Source organism: Sciurus vulgaris (assembly GCF_902686455.1).
Source record: "Sciurus vulgaris genome assembly, chromosome: 9".
NCBI lineage: Eukaryota > Metazoa > Chordata > Mammalia > Rodentia > Sciuridae > Sciurus > Sciurus vulgaris.
In genome coordinates, this window is record NC_136469.1 from 59,697,517 (window position 1) to 59,721,611 (window position 24,095).

General features: G+C 32.4%; 1 protein-coding gene and 1 long non-coding RNA gene across 5 annotated transcripts in view; one reads left to right on the forward strand and one right to left on the reverse strand.

Moving 5' to 3' along the window:
* The window catches only part of DNAJB14 (DnaJ heat shock protein family (Hsp40) member B14), a 44,310-nt gene extending 23,437 nt beyond the window's left edge, over positions 1–20,873 (forward strand). For all 3 annotated transcript variants that reach the window (XM_079153834.1, XM_079153836.1, XM_079153835.1), the window contains 5 exons: positions 8,977–9,162; positions 11,000–11,094; positions 11,924–12,033; positions 12,974–13,146; positions 16,170–20,873. In XM_079153834.1, coding sequence (XP_079009960.1) covers positions 8,977–9,162; positions 11,000–11,094; positions 11,924–12,033; positions 12,974–13,146; positions 16,170–16,294 — 689 coding nt within the window. In that variant the 3' untranslated portion in view covers positions 16,295–20,873. The remainder of the gene's footprint in view (positions 1–8,976; positions 9,163–10,999; positions 11,095–11,923; positions 12,034–12,973; positions 13,147–16,169) is intronic.
* Positions 291–12,965, reverse strand: LOC306669720. 2 transcript variants are annotated; one of them, XR_013766211.1, is made up of 2 exons: positions 12,603–12,965; positions 291–3,265 (listed from the first exon to the last, which is right to left on the reverse strand). It is a non-coding gene; the product is annotated as an uncharacterized lncRNA (long non-coding RNA). The 2 variants fall into 2 exon arrangements; XR_013766212.1 differs by lacking the exon at positions 12,603–12,965 and adding an exon at positions 5,769–7,670.
* Positions 20,874–24,095: the final 3,222 nt, after the last annotated feature.

Consider the following 24,095-nt stretch of genomic DNA (forward strand, 5'->3'; position numbering starts at 1 on the left):
AACTAATAATTTATAGTAAAAATGCTTAAATTTGTGATTTTTTTAAGTGTTTCAAAAAGATGGCAAACTCAGTTGGTCTTTCATAAGAATTAAAATTGTTTACAAAATACTGTTTTGTTTTGTTTTTTTTTTTTTTTTCCTTGAAGGAAGTTGCCAAGGAAATACATTTGGGAATTCTAATATGTTCCAATAAAAGCACTGCCCAAGTGGTGCTGGTGAAGTAAAATACCACAGTGATAGGGAGAGCTTTCTCAGTTTGTTTCCTTAAATTAAAAGTGGCATGTTGTAAGTACAGGAAAAGTTACTTTATTCAAAAACACTAACAAATCACACTTCTTGTCAAGTACCTGAAGAATGTGCCCAGAAAATAGGGCTGTTATTTTCTTACAAATATAGACTTTACATTATTAAACAGAAATAACATAAATAATAGCACTTAGGTTAATTTGTCATTCAAAAGTACACAAAGTTGGGAAATTTCTAGTAAAATTTTCAAGTAGAATAAATATTTGTTTTATTGCTGGTGCATAATATCTGCAAAGAATTTAAATTTTATTAAACAAAATATTTCATGTATACAGCAGGTAACCAGAAAAATCACTGACATCCTGAAATAATTATTACTATGTTGCCCCCAATTTAAAAGTTCCACATTGTAAGATACGAACATTTAATTTTAAAATTTCAAAAATATCTTGACAATGGATTATTTGCATGTGTAATCTGCTAGGTGACTTCAGTATTCTTCATTAATGTTAACATTAAATGACATTAAATTCTTTCACTTCTGTATTGTCATATTAGCATTGTTGGTCTTGGACCAACTAAGTGTATGCACCTATATTTCTACAGCTGGTGTTGCTTATCCCACAAAGCTACCTAGATACTCATTGGGTTGTTTTTTGTTTGTTTTTTACAGTATTGGGATGAAACCCAGGACCCAAAGCATGCTAGGCACTCTACCACTACACTACATCCCCAGGCATTTTTATTTTTTTATATTGAGATAGGGTCTTACTAAGTTGCTGAGTTGGCCTTAAACTTGGCCATCCTCCTGCTTTAGCCTCCTCAGTAGTAGGAATTAGTCATATACTACTACATCCTGTTCAACAGGATTTTGCAGTGGTGGTTGTGATTAGGAGTGGTGTCTTTCAGAGTTTTAATGCTCTGCTTTGCAAAACGAGAAACGTAGTACTTAACAACATGTTGGAAGGTGATTATCTCTAGGGGAGAGGCTCACATTATTCAGTACACAAGAGATTATCTGTAAATCAGAATGCCAATTTATTAGTCCCAAAGAAGATCAGAATTGGGAATTGACTGATAAGTGGAAACTACACTGAAAACTCAAGTTGTAATCCATAGATGCTTGGTGAGCAGATGTAGTTAGAACATCATTCAGCTAGTGTCAGTCACACAGAAATGACAGGTTTCATTAATTTAGCACAAAGGATTTTGTCATTACTTTCTGAATTATCTTATTTAATTTTTAGCCAGTTGATCTTAACTTGTTTTTGGAATACTGAACTGTTTAATCTCTAAGTACGGACCATACTTATTTCTTTTATATGAAAGCTAAAGTACAGATTGATAGCTTTCTGAACATTATTTTATAAAAAATGGAAACCACTTGATTTTTATCTTCTCCAAGTAATTGGTTTCAGGAATTAAATAAGATAGCTGTTTCGTTTGTATGTTTTTGTAAAGCTTTGCAAATAAAAGATTTCTCAAGGTAAGTCTACTAAATGTGACTGTTTCATCTTTCCAGTTAGGAGTGTAAGTTTTCCAAAGCAGCAAAGATTTTATTTACATATAGAGTGATTTTCTAAATATATTCAGTGTTTTTATATTACCCTTCTCTCTCACAGATGCCATTAAAACATGCTCAGGCTTAGGACATAGCTGAGTCGTACAGTGCTTGCTTAGCTTGTGCAAAACCCTGAGTTCGATCCTCAGCATTGCCAGCACAAACAAAAAGACAACCAGTTTATATTATCTTCTGACTTTCAAGTATTTCAGAGACTATTTGAAAAGTACTTCTGCCTTTTGGCATATATGTGAACTCAGTAACAGAGGACATTAATTGGCTGCTTATGTGCTTTCTTAAAAATAATTATGGATCAGGTGCTGTTACTTGTATTAGGTCTTGTAATTTAATAATAATATCTAGAGTATATCTATGAACATTGTGTATTAAATAAGACAGGAAGACTGAAAGGTGGAGAAAGAAGGTAAACTAGCTAGATACCTGAGAACCAAAGCATAACATGGCAGTGAACCTCTTGGGTGTTTATTTTTGTTTTGTGCATTGTATTCCAGTTTGGGCGTTGAAGGATCAGATAAATCCCAAAACACCAATGAGGATAGCCTAAAAAAAAAAAAAAAAAAAAAAAAAAAAAAAAAAAAACAGTAAAAATCTGTTTTTTGTTTGTTTTTCACCAAATGACCAGGAAAGGGACAGCCTAGAAAGTCAGAAAAATAATACTCCATAGCAGCCAAATGTGGCCTTACTCTGATCCACATCAGCAAAAGCTAAGTAGAGAGCTCAGACTACCCACCATCTCCATGCTGTAATGAAATGCTCTAAACCCTCCTCCTGTGGGACAGACAAGGATGAGTTGAGAGCTTAGAATTTCACTTGTGCTGGGCAGTAAGAAAAGCTCCCATCTTTTTTACTCTTCCCATTCTTTGCTCACAGTGTCAGTAGAGATAACTTGGGGGTGGTTTAGGACTTCAGAGATGTACATTATATCACGATAAAAGTGTCAATCCACCAAAAAAGACATTATAATATAAATGTGTATGCACCAAGAAACAAAGCTGCAAAATATGTAAAGCAAAAACTCATAGAACTAGAAGGAGAAATAGACGAATTCAGTTATCATTGGAGACTTCAACCTGTTTCTATCAACAGTCGATAGAACAATTAGACAATAATTCAGTTAGGCTATAGAATAACTAAACATGACTGTCACCCAGCATCTAATCAACATTTATAGAACACTATCCAACAACATCATATTACATATTCTTTTCAGGTGACCATAGACCAACATAGACCATTTTTCTGGATCATATTGAACCTTCATAGTCAGGTACAGTAGTGAATATCTGCAATCCCAGCAAATTGGAAGGCTGAGGCAGGAGGATCACAAGGTTGAGACCAGGCTCAGCACCTTAGTGACATCCTTGGCAACTTAGCAAGACCTCATCTCAAAGTAAAAAGTAAAAAAGACTGGGGATGTAGCTCAGTGGTGAAGTGCTCCTGGTTCAATCACATACATTAAAAAAAAAAAAGAATTAAAAAGGAGAAAGAAAAAAAAGAAAATAAATCTTCACTATTAAATACTGAAATTATGAGCACATTGTCTATCACAGTGGATTCAAAGAAAAATCAGTAACAAAATAATAGGAAGATATCTAGTCACTTGGAAATTGAATAGTGTACTTCTAAATAACTTGTGGGTCAAAGAGGAAGTCTCAAAGGAAAATTTTAAATACGTTGAACTAAATAACACAAATACCAAAATTTGAGAGGATCAGCTAAAGCAATGCTGAGAGGAAATTTATAATGCTAAATGTATATTAGAAAAGACGAACAGTCTCGATTCAATTATCTTTGTTTCTACCTCACAGAACTAAAAAAAGAAAATAAAAAATAAACCCAAAGCAAGAAAAAGAAAGAATGGAAATCAATAAAATTGGAAACAAAATAGCTGTAGTGGAAACTAGTAGTACAAAAGCTAACTTCTTGAAAAAATCAATAAAATTGACATACTGACAGAAAAAAGAGACTAGAAATGACCACCATCAAAAATGCTGTCAGAAACACCAGTATCACTACAGACTCTATAGGCATCCAAAGGATAATAAGAGAAATAAGAATATTTCCACCTACACAGATTTGCATGTTAGATGTGGTAATTCAATTCTTTAAAGAATAAAAGTAATAACTGAAATAGAAAATGTGAATAATTCTATAGAACTTTTCAGTAAATTAAATTTATAATTATAAGATTCCAAAAAAAAAAACTCTTCAAGCTTAGATGCTTTTACTAGAAAATTCTACTACATTTTTAGAGATTAATTAAAAGTAATTTTACATAATTTCTCCCAAAATATAGGAGGAAATATTTCTCAATTCATTTGACATAACGCTTTACCCTGCTCTTAAAACCTGACAAAGACAATACAAAAGAAGAAATTAAGACTAATATCACTTATACAATAAACCCAAATATGCTTAGCAAAATATCAAAATACTACAATATAAAAAAAGAATTGTATAGTCTGACACCAAGTGGGGTTTAGTGTAAGGATGCAAATTTTGTTCACTATATGAAGATGAGTGTAACCTAGTAGCTGGAAATGTAGCTCAGCGGTAGAGTGCTTACCTAAAATATGCAAAACCTTGGGTTCACTCCCCATACCACCAAAATAATATAACAGTAATAATAATAATTAATGAAATTCCTATGCTAATGGGCTAAAGAAAGAAGAAAAACCATATGATTATATCAGTCAGTGCAGTAAAATCATTTGAAAAACTTCAGCATCCATTTATGACAATAACTGTGAGAAAAGTAGGAATAGAAGGGGTGAGGGAACTACCTCAATTTGAAAAAGAGTAACTCCTGAACATCTATAGTGAACATATTTAGTGATGAAAAATGTCCCTTCTTACCATTCATGTCCAATTTAAGTGTTAGAAGTTCTAGCCATTGCATTAAGGTGTAAAGAAATAAAAGGACTACAGATTAGCTGTAGCAAGAGATAAAATTGTACATATTTGCAATTGACATAATGATGTATGTAGGAAATCCCAAGCAATCTACCAAAAACTCCCCTAATAAAAGTGAATTTTGTGAGATTGTAGAATTCAAAATAAACATGTAAAAATCAATTGTATTTCTATACATTAGCAACTTGTAGACACTGAAATTTAAGATACATTAACATTCACAATCACCAATTAAAAAGTAAGTGCTTGGCTGAAAATTTAATAAAACTTATGGTGAAAGCTACCTGATATTCATGAAAGAAATCAAAGAAGACCTAAATAAATGAAGCAAAATATCATGTGCATGGATTAGAAGATTGAACATAGTAAACATGCCAGTGCTCTCCAAGTTGGTATGCCGATTTAGCACAATTTCTGTCTTCATCCTTTTCAGAGTTAGCAATGTTTATTCTAAAATTTAAACAGAGACTCAGAAGAATCTGAATAGCTAAAAATGATTTTTTGAAAGAAGAGTGGGGATAATCAGTGTACCTGATTTCAGGACATATATCCAGCTATAGTAACCAAAATTGTGTGGTACTGGAAGAAGATAGACATATTGATTGATAGAACAGGATACAGAACCCAGAAAGAAGACCCATAAAATATATCCTGATTTTTCACAAAGTGCAAAAGCAATTTAGTGGGGGAAAGATAGCCTTTTAAAGCACTGGTTTTAGAATAGTTGGATGTCCATAGGAAAATAAATAAGTAAACAACCTTGACTTAAACCATACTTTATGCAAAAAAATGTAGTCAAAATAGATCTCAAAGGTAAATACAAAACAACACTTTTTAACTTTTAGCAAAAAATTATAGGGACAGATCTTTAGGATCCAGGGCTGACCAGTGATTTCTTAAGATGACACCAAAAGCAGAGTTCATAAAAGAAACAGTTGATCACTTGGACTTCAGAATTTTTAAAGACTTTACTAAGAAGATGAAAAGACAATCGACAGGTGAGAGAAAATATTTGCCAAGCACATACCTGATGAAGGACTAGTACCTTGAATATATATAAAACCCAATACTCAAAAGTTAAATAACATAGTCCAATTAAAAAATGGACAAAAAAGGGCTGGGATTGTAGCTCAATGGCAAAGTGCTTGCCTAGCACGTGTGAGGCATTGGGTTCGATCCTTAGCCCTGCATAAAAAAACAAACAAATAAAAGCATGATGTCCATCTACAACTACAAAAAATTTTTTTTCAAAAATGGACAAAAGAGATGGAAACATTTCTTACTGGGTTCCAAAGGTAATATACAGACGGTAGAGAAGAGTATGAAAAGATTTCAACATCATTCATTAGCTATTAGAGAAATGCAAAGTAAAAACCAAAATGCGGTGTCACTACATACTTATCATAATGACTAAAGTTAAAAAAATAATGGCAACTCCAAATGCTGCTATATATGCAGAAGATAGATTGCTCATACGTTGTTGATGGGATGTAAAATGACACATTCTGTACAACATTTTTGAAGTTTCTCAAAAAACTAGACAACTATCAGAAATGAGGAATAAAAATTTGTGTACACATAAACCAGCATTTAAAGGTGTATAGCAGTTTCATTTGTAATAGCTAAAACCTAGAAACAATCCAAAGAATGAATGGCTAAACAAACAGTGCTGTGTTCATACCATGAAGTAGTATGGTAATAAAAGGAATTAAGCTACTGATGTAAAACATCCTAGATCAATCTCTAGAGAAGTATGCTGACTGAAAAAAACAATTCCAAAAAGTTTTGCTTTTTCTGTGTATTTGTTATATGATACAATCCCATTTATTTATTATTCCATTCATATAACATTCTTGAAATGACAAGATTATAGAAAGGGTATACAGCTTAGTTATTATCAGAGGGTAGGAAAAGGATTGGCAGGGAAGGAAGTGAGTGTGGTTATAAAAGGACAGCATATAGGTGATGGTAGAAGTGTTCCAAACCCTGACTATGAATGAAATAAACTGAAATAAACTGAAATGCTGTACTATAATTTTGTAAGACATTACCATTGGGAAAATTTGGTAAAAGGTATAGGGGAATCTCTGTATTATTTCATAAAATTTTATGTAAATCTATAGTTACTTCAAAATGAAGTTTTAAAGAAGAATGAAGTGGGAGCTATTTTTTGGTGTAATTAAAGACAGTGAGGTAGAAATGTTTTGTAAGGCTTTTGAACACCAAAATAAATTTTGGATGTAATGCTTTAGATGATAAGGAACTGTTAAAAATTATTGATTATGGGTATAGCACAAAATAAATGAATAGAAAGTTACTTTGGTTACAGCATATAAAGTAAATTTTCTTACAGATATAATTATATATAGATTATGACTATTTCACAAATATCTTTTAAAATATCTTAATGTTTAGAAATTATATTTTAAAGCTTTAAAAATAGAATTGGGTTGCCTATATATTAACAATTTCAAAAGTAAGAGAATTATGAAATAGCCATTTAGTTTAGGTTATATCCTAAAACATACTGTTACTGGAAGTACAACTTTAGTAGAGATTGGTAGATGCACTTTTGTTTTTTAGGTATGGGTTATGCTGTGGTATTGTTTGTAAGTACATCGTTTTGCTTTCTTCTTACGGTTTCTATTGAAATAACATTACAAATTAGCTACATTTCTTTTTTTTATTGAAATATGTTTTTAGTTGTTGATGGACACAATACCTTTATTTTATGTTTGTTTTTATGTGGTGCCGGGGATCGAACCCAGTAAGTCACAGATTTCTTTGAGAATCTGAAGAACATTTGTGACCATCTCAGGTAGATGGACCATCCACCTAATTTTTCATCAAGCAAGGTTCACAGACCTCCTGAATGCGATCTCTGAATCCCAGTTTTAGGAAGCCATACCAGAGGAAATTCCAGACTATATGTGTGTATAATTAATTTGTGTAATTTGTAATTATCTCAAACCAACTTACCTAATGAGCATCAGTTTTCTTTGAAAATACCTAAGGCAGCCACCACATAGATCCCAAAAGTATTTTTAAAAATATTCCATATTTAATTCCATTTTAAAAAGCAAGCTGCATTTATGAAATGATTAGTGTCAGAATGAGAAGAAAGTAGGGCCTACTTTTAGCTTCAAAGCATTATAACTGTTATTAATTGCTGTAAGAAGACATTCTCATAACCAATGTGCCATTGCCTCTTGGATATGAGACTAGGAGATGGGAAATAGAATCCTTTATAAATAAGTATGAAATACTAAAATGAGATAGGAAAACTGAGAATTACATGTATTATTCAAAAACTAATTTAGACTGTATGCTGGATCTTGGGATGTTGCAGTAGAAACAGATACAGGTCCTATCTTACGGAGTTTACTGTCTTAAGGAAAATAAATAGTTCAGAAATAGGATGAAAGAATAGCTCATTCTGGGCAAGACTATGAAATAAAAAGTTTATGGTGTAGGTTTTATGGAGTAGTGAAAGTATATGATTGTGCTGAGAATTTGACTTTGAGCAAATTAATCATTTTGAGACTCAAAGTTCTCATCTGTAAAGTGGAGTTGTTAAAGGATAATGTAGAAAGGTTCTGGGTGCAGAATTAATAGCTACACCATAAATGATGGATACTGCTGCTGTTATTTTCTTGAACAGTCCTGATGAATGGCCAAATTAGGGCACTCAGAGAGAGACAAGATTTTAGGGGATAGAGCACAATATTAAAAGATAGATGGATGTTCCTTTGTTTCCAAAGCAGTAGGGAGATTTGAATGTCAGGTATGAAAAGTTGAGATGAAAATAAAAAAAGAGAGATAATAATATGTGTAATTTCAAACAATGTATAATATTATTAAAATTAATTTTATTAACTGTTATACCTGTCAAATTATAAAATTAATATTTTATAATCTTGATTAGTTTCAAGCAACTTTTTGTTGTTGTTCCAGAGATCAAACTCGGGGGCACTTACTCACTGAGCCACATCCCCAGTGCTTTTTTGTATTTTATTTAGACAGGATCTTACTGAGTTGCGTAAGGCCTCACCAAGTTGTTGAGGCTGGCTTTGAATTTGTGATCCTCTTGCCTCAGCCTCCCAAGCCATTGAAATTATAGGCATGTATCACTGTGCCCAGCTCAAGTAATTTTTTTTTAATTGACAGTAGTTTAAGGGTCAGTCTTTTATAAAATAAAAACTTCGCTTACTAACTTTTACTCATTCCTTTTTCAGAGATTGGAAATGCATATGCTGTTTTAAGCAATCCAGAAAAACGAAAACAGTATGACCTCACAGGCAATGAAGAACAAGCATGTAATCACCAAAACAATGGCAGATTTAATTTCCATAGAGGTTGTGAAGCTGATATAACTCCAGAAGACTTGTTCAATATATTTTTTGGTGGTGGATTTCCTTCAGGTAAATTAATATAATTGTAAATACTACATTTTATGAAGATTGAGATCCTTCCTATTAATCTATTTAGAGATTCATCTCCTTTCTTCCCCTCATTTCTTAGAGTGCTAGACTCCTGAGATGACTTTCCATGAACGTAGGAGAAAAATGTTAGGGTTATTACTTTTACTATAGCTTGCCTTTTTCTGTGAATATATTTTAATTATAAAACAGTTGAAGAGTATTCTAAAGTATTTTATCTAAAACTGAAGAAACTGAAGAAAGAGGGTGGACACAGGAAATTGGGTGGCAGTGTCTCAGATAAGTGCTGTTATAGTTGTGAGAAGTATGGTATAGCCTGGCATTGGTTCTCTGGAGAACTTTGTAAATCTTTTATTACAGACATTATAGATTGCTAATTTGGATGTATGTGGAGATCTTAATATATATTTTCAATGAAAATAGTAAAAAGTCTGATTCATATTTTATACATAAAGTGTTTGGTCTCCTGCCCTCCCAGTATTAGTAGGCATTGAACCCATTGAACCCAGGACCTTGTGCATGCCAGGCAAGAGCTCTACCACTGAGCTATACCCCTCTTCCTGCCCTTTTCTTTTCTTTTTTCCTTTTTTTTTTTTTTTTTTTTTTTTTTTTTTTCCTTTGGGATAAGGTCTCACTAAGTTGCCCAGGTGACCTCAAACTTGGGAACCTCCTGTTCAGCCTCTTACAGTAGATGAGAATATAAGTGTGTACCATCATACCTGACTCATGTTTTTGTTTTGTTTTTTTTTTTAACATTAGGATAGAAAGAATTACTTAAAGTAGGCTATCAAAGTGAAATATTGTAGTGGTACCACTAAATGAATAAATTTTACAATACCAACATAAGTAATAGTGAACTTTATCTACATTCATTATGAGTTGTTTATATGGAAATTAATTTTATTTCAGAGTATCTTCTCTAAGATAATTCAAATTATAGCTCCAGGCTTGTTTACAGCATTTACTTAAGGTGCTGAGTTAAACATCCTATTCAAAATCAGGACAATCTTTATGGACAAGCAGTATAATTTGGCCTGCTAGTCCTTTCTGAATATTATTGAGAAAGATTGTCATTATTGATGACATTTTTGTAAAGTATTCTTGAAGGAAAGAGGATATATAAATACACATTAACCACTAAAAATATAACTTGTTTTGACATATTTGAATACATAATTACCTCTCAGAAAATTATTTAAAATCAGTAATTTCGACTGAAATATGCTGTGAACAATCAGAAATCTTTCAGGCAATTGTGAATTTTTTTCTGATTTGTAGTTCTTACTAGTTACAACATAGCTTAATTTGCCAAATTTGTCAGTAATAACAATTTTGGGGTCATCACCTTATTTGAAAACAATTTGAATATCCATCATCAAGAGAATTTTTGAATAAGTTGTGGCACACATTCTATGGCATACTAAATAGCCTTTTAAAAAATACCATGCTATATTTTGATTTCTAGAGGTGGTTATGACTCATTTAAATGCAGAAATCAACGTTTCTGAGTAAAGATCCAAGGTTTGTTAAAAAAAACTTAACCAAACTTTTATTGAAGTTTTTTTTTTATATATGTGGAATATATTTCATAAGTAAGAAACTTCAGCCTAACTTAAAAGGAGGCAAAACTGGGAAAGAATTATTCCTGTTTCAATCCATACTTCACTCACAAGAAAAGAGGGCAGCAAACATTCATTGCTCAAAATAAACACCTATTATTTTTGTAATTTTTAGAAGTTAAAAGAAAAATGTAAATGACAAAGTAATTTTTCTGATCATATTTGTTCTCCCTAATTTAACCTTGGTTTTAATTTTCTAGGTAGTGTGCATTCATTTTCAAATGGCCGAGCTGGTTATAGCCATCAACATCAGCATCGACACAGTGGACATGAAAGAGAAGAAGAAAGAGGAGACGTAAGTTTATGATATGATTAGAAATCACAAAATGACAAATTTCAGTTTGGAAAAGCAATTAGAGTTGTCTAAAAAAATAGGGCAAGTTGTTTTAGGAAATAATGAGTTTTCTCTACCAAAGGTGTTCAATAGAGACTAGAAAATCCCTTTGGGATATTGTAGGAACAGGGGTGGAGGTCATGGTAGTGGGTGGTTGGGCAGTATAATAGAACCCCTTCAGATTGGTATTCTGTGATTCTAAAGAGGATACACCTGCACCATACATGTTTTGAAGGTAACTTCTTATTATTGGTCCTAATAAATTTAGAATTCATCCTGAAAAAAATATTAGGAGGAACTGTGCTTTAATCTAATGCAGTTATGCCTAATTGCCTATAGCAATTAAGGTCACAAGATGGAAAGGTAAATAGAAAGTGCACTAGACCAAAAACTGAAAGGCCTCAGCCACAGCTGTACTGCTGATCAATTCCAATCTTTAACCCCCACATCCAAGGTAAAAACATTTTTACAATCTTTAGCACATTGGTAGTCTCTATGTATGTATGTGTGTGTGTAAGTGAGACACACACACACACACACACACACAGACAAGGACTTTCTCATCTATAAAGTGAGATCACATTCTATCATTGTCTATTGCTTCATGTGCCTGGAAAGTTAAATTTTCAAGAATCACCCTAGGAGGTTGGTATGATCAGGCAGATTTGAAAGCATTGTACTGTATGATCTCAAATGTCCTTTCTTCCTCTTAATTATATATAACAGCTATTGGATCATTGACCACTACAGTTATATTACAATTTGTTAATCTTTGATGATTTTTTTATAGGGAGGTTTTTCTGTGTTTATCCAGTTGATGCCCATTATTGTACTGATCCTTGTGTCATTATTAAGCCAACTGATGGTTTCCAATCCTCCTTATTCCTTATATCCCAGATCGTAAGTAGCTATGTAAAGTTTTATAAAAAATTGTTATTGCTTTCTTATCTAGCTTGCTTTTAAAAGGGCCTTTGCTCTTTTAAAGTGCCAAATCTGTTATTACAAGTGTACCAAATATTAAAATATCTGATTTTTAATATAGCTACATATGTGATAAATTTGTATGATGTCAATTACATTTCCACTTGTAGTTAAGGACAGAAGTGTTCTATATATTTGAACTTGAATTTAATGTGGTAGGACATGTATTGCATTAAGGACAAAACTGAAAATCAAGGATACCATAAAGATGAAAGTATAATAATTGATCTTACATTGATTTGTGTCATTAAATGGGAAATGATTTTAAGAGGTCAGTACATAAGGAAATTTAATACAAACATCTGTTCTAGACAACTTTAATGTAAAATACTGAATATAAAGGAAACTTTCTAAAATCATATTGGCAGTGATTTTACAGTATTAAAAATAAGATTTGTCTTTAAATAACTTATTTCTTACAAATAAGACTTATTAACTAAAAATTGAGAGAACTTTATTAGAACATAGTACATTGAAAGTGTGGTTACCTTTTGGGCATAGTGGCACATGCTTGTAATCCCAGTGGACTTGGGAGGCTGAAGCAGGAGGATCAAAAGTTTTAAGGCTAGTCTTAGCAACTTAGCAAGGCCCTAAGCAACTTAGTGAGACCCTGTCTCAAAATAAAAAATAAAAAGGGCTGGGGATGTGCTCAGTGGTTGAGTGCCCCTGGGTTCAATACCCAGTACCAAAAAGGAAAACTTTGGTTACTTTTTTATGACATGAAATCAGTTTTAGGCAATTTGAGAACATGTAACTATTACTAATATTAACTTTTTAATCATTTTAATTTTTATACTTTATTTCATAGTAGTATATTAGTATGTTCAATTTTAATTAAAGTAACTCATCTCTTTTACAGTGGATCAGGGCAGACCATTAAAATGCAGACAGAAAACTTGGGTGTTGTTTACTATGTCAACAAGGACTTTAAAAATGAATATAAAGGAATGTTACTACAAAAGGTAGAGAAGAGTGTGGAAGAAGATTATGTGACTAATATTCGAAATAATTGCTGGAAAGAAAGGCAGCAAAGTAAGTTTGTGAAATGTTTAATATTTTTAAACTTATTCAGTCTTTGGAAATGATTACTATAGATTTCCCTGTGCAAGGAATATTCTGGAATTACCTGCGACCTAATCTATGCTCAGTATTTAAATATAGTCAGTACCTTATTGTGGAAGGTTCCTCATCTGTGGATTCAATCAGTCATCCATCAAAATATTGGGGGTAAAACTGTCTATCCTACATTTGTACAGCTTTTTTTCTTGTTATTCTCCAAACAATACAGTATAACTAATAACACAACTCTTCATCATATTAGGCATTATAAGTAATGTAGATATATAGTATAAAGGAGGATGTGCACAGGTTGTATTCAAACACTGTACCGTTTCATATAAGAGACTTAAACATCCTCATGTATGAATATCTGTGGAGGGCCCTAGAGCCAATGTAACATAGATAGTGAGGGATGACTAATGTGTTTTATGTACATGTGGCCTAAAACTGTAGTTGATTAACAGTAAGGACTTAATGGTACTTGTGTTATTGTTATAAATTAATACTTGTTCAAATCAGTGAATATGATAGTTAAAGTGCAAGTTTGGGGATTGCCTCACAAAATAACTGGCTCTAATAATACATTACCTATACCAAGTTATTTAAGTTCTCTAAATTTCAGTTACTTTATCAAGAACAGATAATATGTAGTAAACACTCAGCATAATGTCTTATCAGTAGGTATTCAATATTTTATTTATTATTTTAAATTGCATAATATTCTAAGCAAGTGTTTTTGCTTAGCCTAATATAGTTTAATCTATTAGCAGTCTGGCAGGATCAGTATTAATAGGTTTCAAGGATCCTTCAGTACATATTCTATCCATAAACCAAGTTGTCTGCAATTATACGGTATGTATTTATATGTATGTTTGTTAAATTTGCTACCAGAAGTTTAATTCATTGTTTTTAATGCTATTCAACTACAAAACAGCTTTCTTATATTAAAAAATATCAATGAAATAAAAGACAAATCTCTTTGTGCTGGGCTGATGGCTCATGCCTGTAATCCCAGTGACTCAGGAGGCTAATGCAGTATTGCAAGTTCAAAACCAGCCTCAGCAACTTAGACCCTCAACAATTTAGCAAGACCCTATCTCAGAATATAAACAAAAAGGAATGGGGATGTACTTAGTGGTAAGGTTTCCCGAACCCCAGCACCCAGAAAAAAACAAACAGAAAAGACAAAGTTTTTTTTGAGACTAAAGGAGACTAGAGAGAGATCACAGCTAAAAGCCATGTATGATCCTTGATTGGATCCTAGCTGGGGAGAGATACCTATAAAGGACATTACTGGGACAACTGGTAACAATGAATATTGACAGTATATCAGATAATGATAGTATATCAGTTAAATTTCTGAATTTGATAATTATATTGTTATATTGTATCTATATAAAAGAATGCTCTAGGTGGGAAACATGCTGAAGTGTAAAAATGAAATATCATATATCAGCAATTTATTCTCAGTAGTTCTGCAAAAAAGCCTTTATTGCACAAAGAAATATTAAAGCAAATTTGACCAAAATGTGAAGAATTGGTCAGATATGATAGTTGCAGAGTATTTGCTGTACTGTTCTTTTGTGTTGATATTTTTCAAAATAAAATTGAAATTCAGTATATCTGTAATTTAGGGGCTTTGAATGATGATGAAAAAGGGAAGAGCTCAGAATAACAGTTAATTGATTGAATGTTTTCTTCATTGATTAGAAGGAACTATCTTTCTGGTTTGTTTCATTGCAGTACTAGTGATCAAATTCAGGGCCTAGTACATGTTAGGGAAGCACTCTACCACTGACCTACACCCAGCCTTGAAAGTAGCTTATTTTATAAATTAAGTCATCAAAACCATTGTTGGCCAATGGATATTGTTTTGCCCATTTTTTTCCCCCTGTTTTGGAGTCACTTCTCTAATATACAAATTGGAAAATAAGTGTTTTTTGCAATACAAGCAATAATTTGAAATTTTTAGTGAAAAGAATATAAGGTAGAAATTGGAGATTTGCATTTGAATCTAGACTCTGTCATTTGTTGCCAGTGTGAACTTTGGTTTAACAGTTCTGGTTTTGGGAGGACTTATCAACAAACGAATTTTACAAGTACATTATGTGTATGTAAAAGATATAGAGTAATATTGATTGAACTGTAATTCTTATCCCAGTTGCTTGAATAAAGTTTGTTTCTGGAGATTATTACAAATGAAATACTAAACTTTTACCTGTGAGTATATTTGAATTTTAGTCCTGACTAATGTGTAAAATTGACGGCATCTGCTTTGGCCACTGTTTTCTATAAAGTAATGTATTTTTTTTCTTCTTAAAATTTACATCTCTACTCCCACCCTTTAGTAGTATTAATAAACAATGAAAGGACTGAGAGTAAGTGACTTCCCTGAATAACTTTCATTTATAGTCCCATCTATTTCCTATTTGTGCTATCCACTCACTGGAGGAAACCTCAGAAGTTCTTATATGCTAACTATCAGTATTATGGTCATCTAACAATAGCATTTTTTGTCTGTTGCATTAGCAACATTATATATTTATTTGAGTAAACTCAGAGCAAGATTTAATTTTTTTAACTTAAATTTTGAGATTATTCAAAGCCTTAACAAAAAATCACAGCAAGAACAAACACTAGTAGTATGGAATAGCATATGATATTTTTAGGATAAGAGGCAAAGATGATGCTTCAGAGCAGTGATTATTTTTTTTTTAAACCATTGGGTTCAGGAGTGAGGGTAAAGTGTTTTGACATGAATTGACAGGATTCTATCCTTTTTTCCTTTCTGTGTTTGTTTTACATGCTAGTCTAGGTAAAATTGTCATTTTTTTAGAAAAGTTTATTAAAATGGCTTTAAAAAATAGAACTTGTATTTCTTCATTTTTTAAAAAAGTCAGCAAATAGAAGTACATTGAAGATCTGTGAAGCATGATTTGAATTTTTGCAGTATGATGTGAATTATTTAATTAGCAAAATATTTTCTTTGTTAACAGAAACAGACATGCAGTATGCAGCAAAAGTATACCGTGATGATCGACTCCGAAGGAAGGCAGATGCCTTGAGCATGGACAACTGTAAAGAACTGGAGCGGCTAACCAGCCTTTATAAAGGAGGATGAACTGGAATTTTTATTTATACCTTTCAGTGTGCTCTTTATCTCTTCTGTAAATTTAGTTTCATCATAAGAGCTGAAGAAAAAAGATTTGATATTAAAAACTGAACTGAATAGTTGGTTCCTGAAATCTTGGGCTGTTTATGACCTCTTGGTTCCTTTAAATAGTAAGAACTGAGAACTAAAATTAATATTTATGTTTCTGCAATTTTCATTTTAAAAGCTTTTAAGATTCCTAACTAAAAATGTCTTGAGAAAGGATTCTTATACCTGTAGCAATTGTTTTAGTGATTCTCTACCTTTTCCCTCGTGTAAATATTTATGGAATGATCATTTTGTGTATATACAGATTATTGCCTTTTTATTTATTTTTTTTTAGTGTTTAGCTCCATAAGACACTTCCTTTAAGTTGATGGAATAAATGTTATATGACACAACTTTTCCCTGTCAGGTGTTGAGTATGTGGAGTTAAAACAGTGAAACTTTTTCAGAAAGAAAGAAAACAAAAACTATTTAACTTTGTGTAAAATCTTATAGCATTATCAGCTTAGAGGGAACTGATATTTTTAATATTGCGATTATATTCCAAAATATGTATTGAGATAAATGAACTGGTATAGTGTATCAGTTTGCTATTTAGTTTTATGAATTGTTAATCCATGCATAGAAATGAAATGCTATACTGATAGATTTTAAAGAAAACATGAGGAAATGGCTATAAATATTAAATTAAAAAGGTCTTCAACAGTAAATTGCAGTTATGCCATTTGCAATTCCAATAAGTAAAAGGCCCCAAATGTTCGTTTATGTCTTTGAAGGCTGGTAAAATTTATGAAGAGGACTCACCTAATTTTCCCCTATGGAAACTTGAGTTTCTTAATAATCATTTAAGCAGGATCCAGAAGTAAGTGAATTCTATAAATAAGTAATAAGAAAAATTATTACCAAATTATAGCCTTGTGCCTTTTAACCCTATTGCCAACTCTGAAACATAGAGGTAGATTACAGTTCACTTATTTGATCAGAGCATGATTTTTATGGCCACATGCAACAGTGGGCAGAAATACAGTAGCAGGTAGAATAGTGACTTATAGCAAGTCATCCTTAAATTCTGAGCTAAAATCTACTAACCATTGAGTAATTAATTCTGTAGGAATAAGCTCCTTGTAATTAAATCCATAATATAAGTTATTAAAAAAAAGTTGGAAATTGAAGTTTTGGGTGCCTATATATTGAGTATGAAACTATTTCATTTCTAGTCTTCTGTTTAACAGTTGTAATATTGTGATGATTTTCATACTCAGTTAATGGAACATGAACAGGTTTTGGTAGTTTTTTTTTTTGTGAGAGAATACTAGAGTGAGTGGCTTTTGTTTTTTTAAGGATTTTTTTTCCCCCCTGCATTTGTTAAATAAAACCGCTGCAACGATATACTCTTAAGAATGTTGTTGCTTCCCCTTTTCCAGGTGAATCAATAGATAATGCCTGATTAAATCAGTACATGAAACTAAACATACTGTCCTAGGAAACCTGGACAACTTACCCATCTTGCTTTTAAGACTGTGACCTTTAAAAACAAAAAACAAAAAAAAAAAAACAAAAAAAACAAACAAACAATGCTTTAAAAAATATATAATCTTAAGTATTATTTGAGCTTGTAGAATGAATTTTAAAAAGTCGTAACATCCTAATTACCTTTGAAAGCTCATATGTATCAGAAATTTATAAAAATTTTAATGAAAAAAATTTCACCTTTATTTTTCCAGTGTTAATGTATTAATGTGAAATTCACACTATTGGGATTGATGCTTCTTATGGACCGATTTATTTCTTTAATCCCTGCTTTGAGGGGGTAGGTGAAGTTATCAAATTAAGTTATATATCTTAAAGTTATACATGACTTTTGGACAGTATTATATTTCAGGTTTATTGCTACATTCTGTTTGATAACCTGTTAGGGGAAATGTGTTTGAAAATGAAATTTTCAATCAACTGTGGGGAATGATTGAGAGTGGCTGACAATTTAAGCCACATATAAGGTATGTAAGTATAGATTGAGTCCTTAATGTCACCTATATCATGGTGTAAAGACCCAATAAGTACCTTAAAATTTTGGGTTAATTTTAAAAAGATTTTGAGGTGTAACATCTTCATGTTACTCCTTTATGGTAAAACTCCCAGTATTTTGCCATCTTATTTTTAGCCAGAACTTTATAATTTGACTTGTTCATTTTAATCACCACCTAAATAAAAGCCCTTTTATTTTTGCTTATTAACTAGCTTCTTTAGCTGATATTTTAGAAGTTTGGCAGCAGTTCTATTTATTAATTCTTTACATTTTTTTTACCCTTTTTTATGTACTACTGTCTTTGAGGGTTTGAGGAAAAGGAAATAATACCTTTATTTCTCTTCTTTGGCTTCCTTAGTTCCCAAATAGATCGGTGCTAGTCATTTGTAAGTTGTAGAACTTATTTTGATCAAATAAGATGACTGAATTCTCAACAATGAGAAATATCAAGTTATTTGTCTAATAATCTAAGTGAAATAACTGATTTTGGGAACAGATTGCATTTGAATATTTAATTGTTTCATAATCGTTACATGTTTCTTTATGATTTATAAAGGTTTGGTAAACAAAGTAAAGTCTTTAAGGCATTTTATGATAATGCATTAAAAGACTGCTTTTTTGTAAGCTCAGGTTTTCACGGGAACAGGAATGTGGAATGCTAGCCCTTAACTTTAATTGCACTTTTATGCTTAGTTTTACCATTAAATCTTTTACACTAGTATGTAAAATAAAAAGAAATGATTATTTGATTTCCCTTCTGAACTGTAATGATTTAAAATGCAGCTATTTAACACATGTGACATATTAATGTATTCTTATACCTTTCATTAAAAAAATAAGTCTCCTACATTGTTAAGACAGTGAAATATTTCTTGATGACCTGAGGACCAAATAATCATCTTTCCAGTTAAATGAGTATTATTACAAAGGACCAAATGGTTAAAAAGAGGAGAATGTATTCATTTACTTAGCTTCTGCACGTAAAGCTTGGGTTCACTACTACCTGTATTACTTACCCATCTTCATCCAAGTGCAGCAAATTGAAAGGGAATTCATAACATTTTTTTTTCTTATCTGAACAACAACAAAACATTAATGAAAACGAACAATAAACCTGAATTTTAATCTTCACTAAATAGCTGAAAATCTTGTCTTTTGGCTGTTGGACTACTGCCTTATTAAAATACATAAAATTCTGCCAGTTAATTAATGAAAGAGAAATTAGTAGTCTGGCAATAACTTTCAAATTTTCCTAAATTCACATTTTTAGTTATGGCTAGAATGAGGCTCTTCATTCTCACATACCCCTTTAATAATCTGGCAGGCAACACAGTCCTAGAATTTAGGCTTCCTTTTTTGGTTCATGACTATTAACAGATAATTTCATATTAATGGAAACATTTTTCCTCAAAACATAGTCCTTATATTAAGGATTATGTAACCACATTTTTTTTATAAATTCCCTGTAACTTTTTCTTGTTGGTATTTGATTCCTTTTCATTTAATTTGATTATGCGCTGGTGTTGGGGCCAATAGATTTGTGAATATTCTGTGGATGTGTACCTGTATAAGTGTATATATCTTCCAGCTAATACCTCAAATGTGTGATTGTTTAATATATACCACACTGCATTTGCACAGAGCAGGGCTTCCATTAGCAGTGGATGTTCATATTTCTGAATTTGAAAATCAGTCCACAGAATTTCATTGGTGTGAATTCTTTCTTTTTATCTTTTTCATGTTTTAATGCAAATTCCTACTGTAGGCCCATACTTCAAATATAATTGTATCTTTCTAAATCTAGCAATCTGGAAATATATAAAGGTAAGAAGTGTTTCTTGAAGTGTCTTAGTTTAGTAATTTATTAAAAATTGGGATGATTAGTTGTCAAGATGTCTATTAACTACATAGCAGATGACACCTGGCATGAATACAAGTCTCATTTACACAGGAGTCTACAATTCTGATATTCTACTTTGTCATTTAAGAGCACCATTAAAATAGTAGAGATTTTCAGTGACTTTGGAGTATTTTAATCATTGCTTTGAAAATGAATTGTTTTTGAGATTGGATGACTATAATGATAAGAAACATAATTGCTATTTTGTAATTTATATTAAGAAATGCTTCTTTTTTTGCTTTGTTTTGATTTTTAGATTGCTACATAAGACTTTCTTTTCATTTAGTTTTAGTTTGTTTTAAAAAGCTACAGGTAATTTTGAAGTTATGATGGAATTTTTAATGGAAGCCTATATAAGCTGAATGAAGTGAAACTGGTAAAGGAGATTACTTTGTCTATAGTGCATTAAAAATTATATAATTAGGTTTAAAGATGAAATGTCTGATTTGTAAAATAATGTTATGTCAGACTTATGTAAAATAAATTTTTCTGTGTGAGAACTGTTAAAATGCATTTGATTTTTAATGAATGTTCTACTGAATGATTTATGAATTTTTGTCTTTCAGTCTCTGTAGTTTATCTCAATATATTAATAAAAAGGTTTGTTCTCACTGTTAGATTGTTTTATCATATTTTATGCTTTTTTTTTTGTACTTGGTGTTGAACTCAGGGGCACTTAACCACTGAGCCACATCCCTAGCCCTTTTTTTGTATTGTATTCAGAAACAGAGTTTCACTGAGTTGCTTTAGACCTCGATAAGATGCTGAGGCTGGCTTTGAACCCATGATCTTCCTGCCTCAGCCTCACAACATGCTCATTTCATTCGGCCATCCAACTAACGTATGAATGCCTTCTATATCCCAGGTAATCAGCTGGATACAAGGAATTAATCACTGGACATGACAGAGATTCCTATGAAGTTTACATGTAGCAAAGAAAGTAGTAAGTGTCAAGTAAATAGCTAGTTATAATTTTGATAAGTGTGACACAAAATTACAAGATTACAAATTACAAGACAGTATGCATGACCTAAACTATTTTGGGAGGGTCAGGAAATGTCCTCTGAGAAAGTGAGCTTAAACTGACACTCAAAATATGAAGTAAGTAGAAGTGAGGTGAATGCTAGAGAAATATTCCAGGCAGTGTGTACTAAGCTGGTGGTCATAAAAACTTTAGAAGAGAAAAACAAAAATTACATGAGTATAGCACAAGGATTCCAGGGTAAGAGAATTAAGAGACTGGATCTTCAATAAGACCAGCCATGGTGATAACACTGTATCTCAAAAAACTTGAGGTTTTTAAGGAAGGGGTTACATGATCAGATTTGGGTTTTCAGAGTATCATTTTTGTTGCTGTTGGAAGACTGGAGGGCAAAAGTGAATATAAGGCAGCTAGAAGGTTTTTGTCAAAGGAGAGATCATTATAACATGGACCAGGGAAGGAATACAAATGTGAATAATTTTCAGAGGTATTTAGGAAATAGCACCAAGATAACTTTGATTGGATTTTGGATATATATTGACAGCAATTAAAAACCAGGCTAAATACTTCCAAACACTTTATTATAAAAGGGAATAGAGAAGAATGATATAGCTGGAAGAGGATGTGATTTCTTCAGAAAGATTTTATTTTTTCCATTATTGTTTATTACATGAGAACTTACAATTTTTTTTTATTCTGTTGGAAAAGGGCAAGTCAAAAATGAAGATAGAGAAAAGAGGTATAATAACATTAAGAACCTGATATGTCAGAGGATGTATAGGCTCTTTTGAAAGACATAAGAATTACCTTAGCTAAGAGAGAGCACCCGCATTCTTTCAAAAAAGGGCAATGCACACAGGATAGATTTAAATGCTGGTAGATTTCTTGTGATGAAATGGTATGCCTTCCAGTTTCTTGAAAGCAGTTCATGTGAAGTCGGGGACAGGGAAAGAATGATGAGCAGAAGCTGAGAGTGAAGATGATTTGAATGATCATCTTCACTAAATCATCTGACTAGCAAAAAAGAGGATTTCTGTGGTTCCAGGTTGGTGACAGTTGAATGAATTTTCTGCAGTGTAACAGTCGAAGTGTAAGCATGAGAAAGTAATGGAAGGTTGAGGTAATCAATTTGGTTACAGTAGAGGATCCTTGTTAGAATGTGCTCACTAGTAAAACACTGATATATTAGGCCCACATTAAAAACTGTCAGTTTTATCACGGTCTACTAAAGATTTTTGAGCAGGCAATAATATGCATTGTTTTAGTATGTTTTATGTGCTGTTATTAAGTGGGGCTATCATTTGGATCTTAATTGTCCCTGAAAGGAAAGGTCCTTATGGCAAAGGGTTGGTCTACTGCATGATGCTATTGGTAGTTAGTGGAAACTCTTTAAGAGGTGGGGCCTAGTAGGAGGGCTTCACGTCATCAATGGTATGCCCTTGGGGGATTGTGGAACCAAGGTCTTTGTGGTCTCTTTATTTTCATTTCCTGCCCATGAGATAAGAGGTTTTGTCATGTCCCACCATAGCCCCAAAGTAATGGGACCAACTGATCTTGAGCTGGAACTTCTAAAACTGAGTCAAAATAAACTTTTATAAGTTGATTATCTCAGGTATTTGTTCTAATGACAGCTTGACTCAACACAAGTAACTATTGATTTGGTCTTGCTGAACAGAAATTCAGCAAGGCAAGAATTGAAAAAAATACAGTGGGGCATGGTGGCATAGGCCTGTAATCCCAGTTACTTGGGAAGCTGAAGCAGGAGGATCACAAGTTCAAGGGGGGAAGAAAAGGCTGTGGTGTAGTTCAGTGACAGAGCCACCCTGGATATAATACCCAGTACTGCAAAAAGAAAAAAAGATATATATAGGTGCAAAAATTATTGTTAGGGAAGATCAAAAATGAATCCTGACTGGCAGAATCATGGTACTAATACAGACATTATTAGAATAGTTTGATTAGGAAAAAACTGGTTTACTGGCATCTTTAGAGCATAGTAGCAAGATACATAAAAGTATCAAATACTAAATACACAGCTAAAAATGTAAATAATACAGATGAAAGGTACACATTGACACATTTTCAGGGCATTATGGAAAGAGAAAAACATAGTAGCAGAAACAGACAAGTAGAAAATGCATCATCTGAAGTGTGAGGAAAAGAAACCTGAAACAAGTAGGGCAGTGTCTCAGCAGGTAAGAAATTGAAAGGTTTAAAGAAAAAGAACTGATCATCAATGATGCCAATTTCGGTTTATCTGTCAGGTTCACTTAAGAGGTCAATTGTAGAGCCCTGTAGTTTACAATTTCATTCCTCAAAGACTCAAAGATAACTTTAGAGGGCTGGGGAAATAGCTCAGTAGAGCCCTTGACCACAATGTGTGAGGGCCTAGGTTCAATTCCAGCATGTCCAAAAAAAAAAAAAAAAAAGTTAATCTCAAAGACAGCTCTAGGAAATAACTCTTTCACTATGTCTTCGACTAGAATTAGTTCCTTTTGCACTCCTACTTTTAGTGACTGGAAATGAAGATCAATTGTAAACAAGTTCCCACAGATGTCAATTTTCAAGACACTACTTTGGAAGAAATGAGATAGAGAAAATTCTGAAGTAAAGCCATGAACTTCAATTTTCCTTGGAGAGTTCTCAGCTGGGGTGAGATTTTTGTCCTCCAGGGAATTTTCGATTGTCACAAGGGGGTTTGCTACTGGAATCCAGTAAGCAGAGACTAGGGATATTACTAAACGTCCTATGCTGCATAGTACAGCCCTCTACAATGAATTATCTGGCGCAAAACGTCAATACTGCAGGCGTCGAGAATCTTTTGGGCTAAGGTGATTGGTGACTCCTCCCATTTTAC